A 14,111-nucleotide genomic window follows, 5' to 3' on the forward strand; every position below is an offset into this window, starting at 1 on the left:
CAAACTAGTTAGCGTATGAACTAACCATGAGTAATACACTTGTTACTGTATTTATTAATCTTCGTTAACGTTAATGAAATGGTTCATGGTTCATGTTGGTTCACAGTGCACTAACTAATGTTAACAAGATTTTAATCTGTTCGTCAATTTCAGCATTTACTAATGCAAAGATAAATAAATGCTGTAGAAGTGCAATTCATTATTGGTTCGTGTTAACTAATGAAACGTATTGTAAAGTGCTGCCCAAACAAACGATTACTGCACTCTGGTCTCCCCTAACTATCCTCTTGAATTGAAGTGTCTGGTCAGTGTCCACCGATACTGAGGGTCATGCCGTCCCGTAAGTGTACTTCTGATAGAGCCTGTTCTGTTGCTTTGACCGTGGACCTGTGTGCGTGCCGCCTGTTTTCAGTGGTTCAGAAGTTCAGTTTTCAGAAGTTCATCTAATGATGGATGCTATAGGACTTCCAAAAGAAACACTGAAAATGGTGCATAAACAAGTTTTCACACAGAAATTGCTAGTAACTTTCACAAATCTCAAGGAAACGAGTAATGCATTGAACCAAACATGAATCCTACAGTGACGACGAGGGAGCTTCAGTTGAACAACAGTGAACTGCGGTCAGATGAGATGTTGTCAGACTATGTCAGTAAAATTCAGAAAAATGAACAGGTCCAATCAGCCGTTATTCTGCGCTCGCGGCGCGCACTCAAGAATTGCATGCGCAAATGCGCCGGCGCGCGCTGCATAATTACTTTATTATAGCTTAAATAAAGCCCAAAAGAATACGAGCAATGACCGTCGTTGCTCTGTTGTAAGTTAAGGCATGAAATGACCACACATGCGATTAAAGCTGCCTCAAAACTGTGAATGCGTGTATTTGTTAACATGGTTTTAAAGCTATTGTTATACAATTTGTTGGCCTTAAAACGTCTTAAAAATGCACATATGTACACCAGAGAAATCTAAATTTTCTCGGGGGAGCATGCCCCCAAACCCCCCTAGCAAAATATATTTTATGACCTTGCCAATTATGAAACCATAATGAAATCTAAGGTAAATGTGTATTTCTACAAATGTGCACACTTTTGGACTAAAACGATGTAGGTATGTATGCAAATAAATGGGACCGAACGCGACTGAATGTAAAGGTTTGTGTCCTCATTATTCTATGACTACCAATTGATTTTGCATGTATGTATATGTATAGGCCTAATATATATATGTATATATATATATCAGAGGTGGGACCAAGTCATTGTTTTGCAAGTCAACAGTAAGTCTCGAGTCTTTGCATTCAAGTCCCAAGTCAAGTCCCGAGTCAAGACAGGCAAGTCCAAGTCAAGTTGCAAGTCCTCAAGATTCAAGTCTTAAACAAGTCATTAGTGCTTTTTGCAAAAATTAGTGTCTCAGTGTTAATTACTATATGAAATGTATGCTAATTTATATAAGGAAGGCTTTTAAAATATGTTCATGACTTAGCAGTTCAATTTCATATTTGTTGCGATAAAATTTTCACTAAGGGCACCCATCTATCTCAGTTCAATTTAGGGATTGTTCTTAAGTGTGACAAAATAAGAAAAAAGGCAGTGAAAAAAAACAAAAAACAATTTTATTGGTAACCTATTAACAATGGCAAAATCAATGAGAGAGGAAACATGCAACATGGATGCAGACAAACTCATGAAGATGGTCATTTAAAAATGCTGTGCTACCATACTTAACACTAAGAGTCAATGTGAGTGAAATGAATGTTTGAGTCAGTAAGAGTGATTGATCTTTTCTTTGGGCACTATGAATCATTGCACTTGCAAAAGATCAAATTGGCCAAAAGTATGTCAGACATTTGTGCACGATGGGGCCGTAGTATGATGCCTCCATGGCTGAAAACACGCTCCACTGGAGCACTCGAGGCAGGCACTGCCAAGACCCTGATGGCCACTCGGAATAGTGCAGGAAGGGTGTTCCGGTTTATAGCCCAGAACAAGAGGGCGTTCTGTCCTTCAGATATGTCAATGTAGTGACTTAGCTGATGTGCTGAAGTGGTCCCAGTGTTTTTCCTCTGTCTCTTGTGATATGCTGCAAACAGCCCCACCTCATGTTCAGGCTGTTGACCTTCTTGCTCTTCAGCTTCAAAACAAGCAGCCGGCACATTCTGAGCAGCATCTTGCAAGATCAATTCTGGTAAAGGATATGCACAGCAGAAACAAACAGGAAAATATTAATGTTGCTAATTATGCAGTTAGTTAAAGTGAAAATCTATTACCTAAAAAAAAAATAGCTTGATAATATTTACCCTTCACTTTTTGTGCAACCACTTCCTTGACTTCAGGACTGACCAGCACATGGTGCTCCACCCACTGCAGTGAAAATGCTGGATCCAAGATGGCTGCTTTTAGGTAGACTGGGTCTGAAAATGGTGCAGTAGTATCTTTTGTGCTTGCCATTTTCACATTCGATGAAGATTCCAAGGAATCTTTTGATCAGGGAAGCTTGCAAACTTCTGACCAGGCTGCTTAAGAAACAGACCTGAGATTTCAGCTTCTCCAAGTGGTGATTCAATAGAAAGAACAGATGGAACAACAGAGCTGATGGTGACAATCTTCTCCCCCTGTGTCAAATCTGTTGCCTCTGCAAACGGCTTCAAGATGTCCACCATCTCCTTTAACTGAATCCACTCCCTTGATGTGAACAACAGCTCCTTATGTCCAGACTTTTCCAGAACACAACAGAATCTTGGATGATCGCATTCAATTACTGCTCGTACCTGTCTCAGTGTTGAGTTCCATCTTGTGTTAACAGCAGCTGGAATGCTTTTTTCTCCAAATTCAGACTGAAAGACTTCTTTGAATGTTGTGCTTGTGTGAAGCAATGAGTTGATTTTGGACAATTTTGAGAGAGCACGTGAGATCATATTTGTTTCTTTCAAACCATCCCCCACCACAAGCTGAAGCGTATGGGCGAAACACTGAAGACGCTGTTTTCTTCCCATAGCAGCATCCAGGGATTGCTGCTCCTCTTGGCTTAGGTCATTCCAGAGCTGTGGATCATCAAGTTGGTCCTCATCATGCATGTCTTGTTCTTGTTCAGTGGGGAAGCACACAGTGAAGGCTCTCTTCATGTTGGCTGCATTATCACTTATAATGTAGTCTAATTTATCTTTAATGTTAAAATCATCACAAATGGCCTCAAATTGCTCACTGATTCTTTCACCGGTGTGTGGGCCTTTGAAACGGTTGCAGGCCAGTAAATTCGAATTAAGCTTCATCTTCTCATCAGCTGCCTCAATGAAGTGTACAGTTACTCCAAGAAACCCCCTCATTTTTCTATCGGACCAAATATCCACTGTGACAGACACATTTTGTGCGTTGCTTAACACAGTTTTTAGCTTCATGCATCGCTCCGCAGCAAGGTTTTCCACTTTTGAGGACAATGTTCTGCGACACACTGGGGTGTACTTCTGGTCAACCACTGAGAGAAAGTGCCGAAAACTCTTGTTTTCCACAACAGACAGAAGGTAGGTTGCAATCAATAACTAAGTCAGACAGTATTGAATTAGTTATAGCTTTCTGTTGAGGGTGACCAGCACTGTACTGCTCAACACAGGTTTTCATGAACTGTGAGACTGAAGGTTGCTGTAAATCATGTGATATGCTTTTGTTACTCTGATATTCTTCAAACCTGTGCATGGTAAAGAGAATACAAAGCAGAGATTCTATAAATTAAAATATTCAGAATAAATACATTTAAAATAAATCTGGACAAATTTTAACATGTAAAAAACACTTAACATGTAAAACTGAACGCTTCATTTATCGGCACTAATAATAGCCTACTATAAAGAAGTCGAAGCTTTCTTGACATGATTATTGGGAATTTACAGTATATTTTCAAAATATTTATGGTACTTTAATGATATATAATGTTAATTGGGAAAATAGTTACATGAAATAAAAAATAATAATACAGGCTAACGTTACACACACACAAAAAAATATAGGCTATAATGTTAAATAAAAATAAGAAACCACAAGTGAATGGATTTAAAAGACTGTGGGATGGAATTAATAAAAGTTATTTCGTTGTAGGCTTAACGTAATATTATTTTATGTTCTTATTATTCTAAATTATCATTATATTGATAAATTATTCAAACTTCATTCAAATGCTTTCACGAGACGATGTGTCTCAATGCCGCACTGTCGTTCAAAATAAAATGTTAATAATTTAATAATACCAGGCCATTTCTGATCATCCAAGGGTTCGAGTCATAAAATGCGAGTCGTGGCCGCAACAAAAAGTAAATCAAACATGTTTGGCACTGGTTCCACACTGGTCAATTTAGCTGGATTCATCAATGAGGCATGCATAATTATTAACAAAGCTGTAGTTGATGTCCATTGTCTGCTGAGTCTGTGTAACTACCTAACTAATGTTAGCTAACATGATAAGTTAAATACTGAACCATCTACGACGTGTAACAGGTATGTTAACAATGTCAACTTACCGCTGTCTGTGGGTTTTCAGATGCCTCACAAAATTGGACGTTGTTGACACAGCATCTGTAATTTTTGAACCACAGGTTCTACATATTGCAGTCCTCCTGTTGCTTGTTGTTTTATATTCTTTATATCCAAATAAAATTACCCTGGGTATCATTTTGGCAGAATCGTCCATGAATGCGCGATTTTCAAACTTAGTGGACGTTGATTGGTTGTCTGATTGGTTGAATGTGAAGAGTGGCAATGCAGATTTAAAAATAAAAGTAACTGTTCATTGGGAAAATTAATTGTGATTTGCTACACATTAAGTTTAAAATATTGAGTCCCTGGTTAAATTATTTTGTTAATGCGACAGTAATTGTTTTCTTTTACCGTCTATGAGTAATTGTAGAACATTTCTATTTCCATGGCGACTTATCAAGCGTCACGTGACACTTTTTGGGGCTACATGCCTGTCATTTACAAAACGTAAATCCATCCATTTCTTCCGAAAGACATGAAAGTGAGTGGCTGGTGAACAGGGAGAAGACTTTATAGTTACCTATAGGCTAAAATGTGCGTTTGTTGTGGGGGAAAAAAAACATGTCTCAAAATTATATATGAAAGGTTTATTATTTCCGCTTACTTAGATATCAGTGTTTTTTTCTCAAATTATAAATGGTTCGCTAGTACTTGTGCATTTAAATGCCTGAAAAAAAAAAAAAAAAAAAACATTATTTGTTTGAAAACTGTCTGAACGTGTGATGAATGACAACTGACACGCGCTGCTGAACGCACTCTAGCAAGCGCTCTCTGGCTCAGTGCCAAACGTGCGAAAGCAGCGCTAATCAGCGCTGTGATCATGCGACAATGATACAGTGCTATACTACAGTGATTATTACAACTCTGATCTGTGGTTTTAGAAGGTAGATCAAGTCTTTCCAAGTCACAGGGCTCAAGTCCGAGTCAAGTCGCGAGTCATTGTTGTCAAAGTCTAAGTCGAGTCGCAAGTCATCTTTGATTATGTCAAGTCGAGTCGCAAGTCATCAAATTTGAGACTCGAGTCCAAGTCAAGTCCAAGTCATGCGACTCGAGTCCACAACCCTGATATATATATAATTTTTTTTTTGCCACCCCAAGAATTGCTGTGGCCTTGTCTGGCCACCCCTATTAAAATTTTCTGGGGGCGCCACTGTATTTAAGCCATTAGTTAACTAATCACATTTATATTTATTTAATTTCTTGAATACTGGAGAGAATAAACTATTAATGAGCGTTTATGTAATATAGGCTATGCACTCAAGCGCACGCATAACGCTTGCCACAAAGAACCGGCAAAAGTTATGATCATGAATATGACAAAAAACAGCAAGGAGACATTTTAATTGTTTATTAATAAAATTAATGTTTTCTGAATCAGAGTCGGCTGCAAAGATGAAGTTGACATGGCTATCTGTAGAACAAAACTTAATGAAGTGGTCAAAATCATGTCTGACCCACTCCATGTCACAGAACTCATGAAGACGAGATAGATCCAATTGCAGCAATGGTGTTTATTGTGGGCAAATCCAAAAGGCGTAATCCGGGGTACAGGCAAAGGTCATAATCCATAAATAGACAGTCCAAACATGAAACAAGAAACACGAAACAAGAAACTACAAACCAAAACGGGAGAACAGGGATCAGACTCGAGGGTGACATCAAACAATGAACCACAAGAACAGACAGAAACAACTCAGACTAAATACACAGACACTAATGACAAAATATACAACAGCTGGGTGCAATGATGAATAGTGATTAGTCCGGGGAGTGTGTTATGGGAAATGTAGTCCATGAAATGGGTGAAACAGAGAGTCCGGGAAGGAGTGCCCTCTAGTGGCTGAAGGGCACTCTCACAGGTGATCGTGACACTCCATGACTCCCGATATATTCCGCATCTTATGATGCATCTTACTCATGCTGTTCACTTTTCATAATCAAGTAAATTAATTTAAAACATAACATAGGACTATTTAAACATATATATGAAACTACATTTTCTTTAATGGCTACCAACACGTATTGTAGAGTACAGAGAAAATTCATAAGCAAGAGCGGATCATGAGTCACGAGTTGGATATTTATTCTTAGACTTATATTTAATAATGGGGGCATTCAAGTTATTTGACATATTTTAATTTTAACGCAATAGTTACTTTCCCTGGTAATTAGTTACTTTTATAATGATGTAACTCAGTTACTAACTCCGTTACTATTTGTGAGAAGTAACTAGTGACTATAACTAATTACTTTTTTAAAGTAACGTGCCCAACACTGTTCAAAACGCATTTTTATTTAGTCATCGTTTCGTTTTCATCCGTGGAAAAATGTCGTTGACGAATAATTTTCAGCTTAATTATTCGTCAACGAAATTAACACTGGGTCCAGCTGATTTGGGAATGCTTCAGAGACGCCACAGGTAGACCTGTTTGCCTCTTCAAACAATTCCCTCTGCCAGCTGTTTTACTCCCTGACCGAGGTGCACCCTTGGCTCAGATGCACTGGCGCACAGCTGGCCGCAGGGCCTACGCAGGTAGCACCGTTGTTGTCTACACTTGCGTGCATGCCTTGTCGGTCAGCCCCTGTGTCAGACTAGGTGCCTCCATGTGTTGTGATTTCCCTCTCTGGATAATCCCATATGTGTATTCCACATTAAGTCTCATTGGGAGCATGTATCTTCCCTTGGCAAACCACTTGCCGTCTCTGACGTGTAACTCCACCCTGCGGGTTGGGTACTTCAGATTCCTATCACCGCTATGCTGGTGAACTTCTTGTAGGACCTCCACGAGTAGGCAGCCTGTTAGCATATTCCAGCTGGAGTATGCTACCCAGTGCAGTCTGTGTTTGTGTGTTCCTTGTATCGTGCTGGCCTCTCAACAAGGTGCCATCACTTACGCCATTTCACAGGAAGACAGCTATTGTGGCGTTTTTTTAGGGACCCCGTTTCTTCAGTCTCTGACGTAACGTCGAACGTGACCGACTAAAAAGGAACGTCTAGGTTATGTTTGTAACCCTTGTTCCCTGAAGGAGGGAACGGAGATGCTAGGTCCCCTTCCCACAATCGCTGTACCGCTGAACAGCCGGATCACATGGCTCGGCTCCTCAGTGAACACTTGCAATGCAATGTAAATTTAGCAGACCAAGATGCTCTTCGTATGATTGGCTCATTTTGTGACACTCAAAGGTGATTGGGCTCTCACATGAGACCCTATTTTGTCAGTCTCTGATGTAGCATCTCTGTTCGCTGCTTCAGGGAAGGTTTACATACCTAACCTAGACATTATCTGGCCACTGTTACACATGTAATGCGAGTGGATGTCTGTTTAGCACAGCTGAAGTGCAACAAAATGCTTCATGAAAAATAAAGTGCAGATGATGAGCAAACGACAAGAAAGCACAAAAAATAAACATAAAGTACACGAGTAAATACAAATAAGAGTTTCTTATTAATCACCAACAGAACAGCAGCTCCAGACCATCAAAACCCAGTGTTACTTCCATGATAAGGAATCAAAGCATCTCATCTCCTCATCTGTTTTCATGCCTTCCTGCTTATCTCTCTCCACCGCCGGAAAGCTTTTGTAATATGAACGCAGGTCCTAAAGCGCTTGCCCAGTCATAAACCTTCATTCCAGTAATATTCTTTTGAGTTATTTTGTAGTGTGTAAACTTACCACACCAAACATAGTGGCCAAAATTGATGTGCAAAGTTTTTTTTTTTTTTTTAAATGACCCTACAACTTTGCTTAAACCATCAAAATATGAGGAAAATATTTTTATTTTTATATTATTTAAATGTTTTAAAATATGATGTTGACTAGAACATAATCAGTTTTTAATATTGCCTTGGTTCCTCTCTTGTTTTTGCATGTGTTCATAATTTCTTTGCATGACAGCCTGGCCAAAAATAATTTGAAATTTCATTTCATTATCACACATGAAACAATTGACCCCAAACACAGCTACACAATATGCTTACATCTTTTAAAATATTTGAATTAAGTTTGAAGATGTCCATTTTCATATGGCTGGACATTTGGTCACTACTCTATGTCAGTTCATTGAATTTCCAACTGACAATCAAACCATGTGGCAAAAGCAAGCCACTTTTATGTTGATAGTGGGCTTCCCTGGAGTTGTTGGGGCCATTGATGGACTTCATGTTCACATCATTGCTCTAACTGTAAATGGGGAGACATATATCAATAGAAAAAGATTCCACACTGATTTGTCATTATTTTGCACAATGCAAAGCTATTTTAAAAATAAATTGAAATATTAAAACGATTCAGTGTCTTTTCAATTATATATTTTTTTATAATAACTTTAAATTATTGGTGTTGTGCTGCTGTGACTTCACCCTTGCAGGCTTCTATACAGATGATAAGAGCACTACTTCTATCATTCAGATTCATGATGAATTAAAAGCAAATCCCATACAGTATGCTGAGAATATTCTGCAGTTTGTTCTCTTTCCACACACGTCCATACTGTATACTTGGAGCCGTTCAAGTCCTCAGATTCTGACTTGCATATTATACTTTTCATTTGCCCTATTACCTCCAAACTATTACCTCCGTTGAAATTGTTGCCATAGAAACACTCGATCATCTCTTAACCCCTTTGTGCCCAATTTTTTCTAAATGGTTTCATGTAGGGCTGTTCAACGATAACCGTGGTTATCGTGTACAAAATAAGAGTCTGTGTTTACATAATATATGTGTTTGTTTTGTGTATAATTATTATGTATATATAAATATACACACATACATGTATATATTTAAGAAATATAAGCATGTATGTATAAATATATAAATATATTTATATTTTCATATATTTAAATTATATATAAATGTAAATATTTGTATAGAAATATAAGATATTTTTCTTATACATACATGTATGTGTGTATATTTATATATACATAATAATTATACACAAAACAAACACATATATATTACGTAAACACAGACTCTTATTTTGTACACGATAACGTTATCGTGTTATCGTTGAACAGCCCTAGTTTCATGCATATAGTTGTGTTAATAGTGTCCCATGTGAACATGAACATTTACTGCATTTATATTTTCCCCAGGTTTTTATTTTGGGCAAGTATGTTGTAAGCACCCTTTCATTGTCAGATTTGAATAGGAGGAGAACATTTGGCATCCAACTCAATATAATGACTTTGAACAGATCAATCTCTATTCATAAACACATTCATTATGTATTAAAGTCGAAGAACATTCGATACAAACCCCAAAAAGCTGCATCTAGCTTATAATCTCTTGAATATAAAAACATAACTAATCCATTTGTTTTAAAGTGGTGGAACACAGTACAGAAAAAAGTGCAGCCCATTAAGTTGCCCCCAACAGGGCATTGTGCATCAAAAACTTAAGTGAAATTAAATAAATAAAAATAAAAAGAATGAAGAAAATTTTACATCTATTTGTGACCCTGGATCACAAAACCCGTTATAAGTTGCATGGGTATATTTGTAGCAATAGTCAACAACACATTGTATGGGTTAAAATTGTGATTTTTCTTTTATTCCCAAAATCATTAGGAAAGATCATGTTCCATGTAGATATTTTGTAAATTTCCTACCAGAAATATATCAAAATGTATGTCAATTGTGAGTCAATATGCATTGCTTTCAGCTTTTTAATTTTTTTATTTTTAAATTGCCCCCTATGACAGGTTTTGTGGTCCAGGGTCACATATAACAAACAAACAAACAAACAAACAAATAACAGTGCATACAGTCAATTTCTTTTAAAAGACATTCAGAAAAGGAAGTTATGTCATATGTGTTTTCCTCGCTCCCCTTTTCTATGTCTCTTTGGTAAGAGTTTTAATGGTTCTGAATTGAAATTTCTTGAAGCACTCAACATGCAAAGCAACACCGTATTTCTCACATGCAATCGAAGTGCGTCCATCACTATCAAATTAAGCAGCAAAGATGTCAGTTAAAGGGTTAAGTTATGCTCTAGGTGGGATATTATGAAAGAAAAAAGCACTAAGCAAGACCAATAGCCTTGAGTAATTAAGCTTATTAACACAGTATACCCCATTTCCCAATGATGTACTTACAAGTCATTTGCCCACCGGCAACTATAGTTGCCACTTATTGACAAAAAACTATAGATCTTGTAAGATTTGTTTTGTTTGGATGATTCTAGAGACCTTCATGATTATGTAGATTTCAACAAAAATACTTATTAGTAACATGAACATTACATTTTTTGGGAGAGTTTGCCTTCGACATGCTTCCTGGAAGTAGGGGTAGTAAGTTGACAGCCTCATGTGGCAGGAAGGAAGTGAATACCTTTTTTTTTTTTTTTTTTTTTTCTTTCTTGAAATCCTTTATTTGGTTGCTTTCTTACATGTCATTGAGACATGGATAACATCTAGAAAAAATACTTACAAAAGGAAAATTACAACTATAGTTGCCGGTGGGCTGAAATGGGTTAATTAGCCTGCCATAATTATTACGAGATCTGGCGTGAACGCGTCGCTCCGCTCCCCCAACCCAAATCAAACACACCTGAACAAGCTAATCAAGGTCCTCAAGATTAGGATAGAAAGTTAGATGCAGGTGAGTTTCATCAGGGCTGGAGTTGCCCAGACCTCCTTGGATCTTTAAAAACGCGTTTCTCTGCGATTTTTGTTTCGCGGAGATTCAGCAGCAGTGCCTCGTTATTCCTTCTGACTCACTAATTCAGTGGGTTTTCTAGCAGAGTTCATTGTGAGCTCGCAGGTCGAGAGGATGACAGCTCGAGTGTTCTGCTCGTTGAGTGCTGTTTTGTTGTGTCTGTCTGCATGTTTGAGCACAACAGACGCTGGAGTCGTAGCAGGTGAGAAGATCTTTTAACTTGATTTCACAGCCCGAAGAAATGCGTAAATGAGTGCCCACAAAGTGCCTTTTTTTTGTTTTGTTTTTTTGTTGTTTTTTTTTGTTGTTGTAATCGCTCTCTGTGTTGGAAACTAAATGACAGTTTAGTCAAGTCACCACTATTTACAATGCAGATTGTTTCAGAACAGCTCTGCAGTGATGGCAGGAACATGCCTTTGATTGTACAGCAGTTCTAGAAGAAAATGGTGTCATTGTCCAGTGTTGGTGATTTTATATACTTGACTAGAAGCAGATAAATATGTGAATATTTTCAAGTTTGAGACTTATTGCAAAACCCCTGACTGAAACAAACGGTAACACTTTACAATGAGGTTCATTAGTTAAACTAGTTAGCGTATGAACTAACCATGAGTAATACATTTTTTACTGTATTTACTAATTTTCGTTAACGTTAATGAAAATGGTTCATTGTTCATGTTAGTTCACAGTGCATTAACTAATGTTAACAAGATTTTAATAATCTGTTCATGTCAACTTCAGCATTTACTAATACAAAGATAAATGCTGTATGATAAATGCTGATAAATGATAAAGATAAATGCTGTAGAAGTGCAATTCATTATTGGTTCGTGTTAACTAATGAACCTTATTGTAAAGTGCTGCCAAACAAACGATTACTGCACTCTCTGGTCTCCCCTAACTATCCTCTTGAATTGAAGTGTCTGGTCAGTGTCCACCGATCCTGAGGGTCATGCTGTCCCGTAAATGTACTTCTGATAGAGCCTGTTCTGTTGCTTTGACCGTGGACCTGTGTGCGTGCCGCCTGTTTTCAGTGAAGTTCATCTAATGATGGATGCTATAGGACTTCCAAAAGAAACACTGAAAATGGTGCATAAACAAGTTTTCACACAGAAATTGCTAGTAACTTTCACAAATCTCAAGGAAATGAGTAATGCATTGAACCAAACATGAATCTTACAAAGGATGAACTAGTGTATTATAAAGCCTACTCTGATCATCTTTGACAACTTCCAACTTTTTTTTTTTTTTTTTTTTTTTTTAAACCATGAGTAACATTCAGCATTCAGGCATATGGGTTTCTCTGTCATGTCTGTATAACAGCAAAGCCAGGAGAGTGTCCAAGCAAGACATCTGGAGTGAAAAATTGTGGAGAGTTGTGTGCCTGTGACTTCGACTGTCCGAACAATGAGAAATGCTGCAGCAGTGGATGTGGACATCAGTGTATGCCTCCATATACAGGTATTTGTATTTTGTCTTGTCATACTGACAAAACTACCTGAATTCAGCCCATAATACAGTTTCAAGCACAGCATGCATTACAAAATTAATAAAGATTTGCTATTCATGCTTTTGTATGTTTTGTGCTCTATATGAGAGAGAATGCTGCTTAATGGACTGATTCTCTGTATCCACAGTGAAGCCTGCCGCCGAGCCGCCCAAGCCTCCTGTGAAGCCTGCCGCCGAGCCGCCCAAGCCTCCTGTGAAGCCTGCCGCCGAGCCGCCCAAGCCTCCTGTGAAGCCTGCCGCCGAGCCGCCCAAGCCTCCAGTGAAGCCTGCTGCTGAGCCGCCCAAGCCTCCAGTGAAGCCTGCTGCCGAGCCGCCCAAGCCTCCTGTGAAGCCTGCCGCCGAGCCGCCCAAGCCTCCTGTGAAGCCTGCCGCTGAGCCGCCCAAGCCTCCAGTGTGTGGCGGAAGCTGTCCTCAAACTCCCCCTCGAGGTGGTGGTGGTGGTGATGACGATGACGACGACGACAAACGCGGACAAGGTCTTGGACTAGGTCGCGGACATGGACTAGGCCTTGGACTAGGTCGTGGACATGGTGGAAAAGGACAAGGCCACAGAGGTGACTGTGGAGGACAATGTGATGGCCAATGTCAGCCGTAGTGTTTATCACCAAATAAATTGTTTAGTGAAATGTCTTTCTGCTTGGGTTTTTTTTTTTTTTTTTTTTTTTTTTTTTTTTTTGTACCAAAAACTGCTTCATTGCTCTGTTTTGCCTGAAAGAAATCATAAAATATAAACCCTTGCCTTATGATTACGCCACTGGTAAGTGGCAAAGAGCACTCCCTCTTGTGGAGATGAGGAAAAAGCACAGAATGTGAAGGATGTGTGGTTAATGTCACTCCTGAGATGAGAAAGAGAAGGATAGTCGGGCACATTGATTTCTCTGAGGAAGACCCATGGCCGAGCATTGACACATAGGCCAAAACTACATTTCTTTCCACAAAGACCTCCAGACATCTGTCTGAAAATCCCATCTAGAGACTCATAGTCTCTCCACATTTCTGGCAGGGTTTGTTTTTTTTTTTTTTTTTTTTTTTTTTTTTTTTAAACTGAAGCTGTTCCAAAACCATAGTGAGCTGCCTTACTGTTAACCGTTGACTCAAATCGGCCATATCTCAAATGAGTGCGAGTTATCACTTCCGGTGTCAGAGTGCATCAATGTGTCATCGAGCCGCAGGGTTTAATTTGGATTTGTCTGCATTTGTTTTTTTTTTAAACTGAAGCTGTTCCAAAACCATAGTGAGCTGCCTTACTGTTAACCGTTGACTCAAATCGGCCATATCTCAAATGAGTGCGAGTTATCACTTCCGGTGTCAGAGTGCATCAATGTGTCATCGAGCCGCAGGGTTTAATTTGGATTTGTCTGCATGGTTTTTTTTTTTTTTTTTTTTTTTTTTTTTTTTTTCTCTCCTCACAGATGGTGTA

At 38.6% G+C, this 14,111-nt stretch overlaps 1 protein-coding gene across 2 annotated transcripts; it reads left to right on the forward strand.

Annotated features, from left to right (window-relative positions):
- The first annotated feature begins 10,790 nt into the window (after window positions 1–10,790).
- On the forward strand, window positions 10,791–13,321 carry LOC125253436 (formin-like protein 5). Of its 2 annotated transcripts, none has more exons than XM_048167386.1 (3): window positions 10,791–11,384; window positions 12,506–12,643; window positions 12,919–13,321. In XM_048167386.1, the coding sequence occupies exons 1-3, from the start codon at window positions 11,297–11,299 to the stop codon at window positions 13,284–13,286; spliced, it is 594 nt and encodes a 197-aa protein (XP_048023343.1). In that variant the 5' UTR covers window positions 10,791–11,296; the 3' UTR covers window positions 13,287–13,321. The 2 variants fall into 2 exon arrangements, with proteins under 2 accessions (XP_048023343.1, XP_048023342.1); XM_048167385.1 differs by having other exon boundaries at window positions 10,872–11,384; window positions 12,820–13,321.
- The last annotated feature ends 790 nt before the right edge of the window (window positions 13,322–14,111 follow it).

This window comes from Megalobrama amblycephala, linkage group LG18, assembly GCF_018812025.1.
Source record: "Megalobrama amblycephala isolate DHTTF-2021 linkage group LG18, ASM1881202v1, whole genome shotgun sequence".
NCBI lineage: Eukaryota > Metazoa > Chordata > Actinopteri > Cypriniformes > Xenocyprididae > Megalobrama > Megalobrama amblycephala.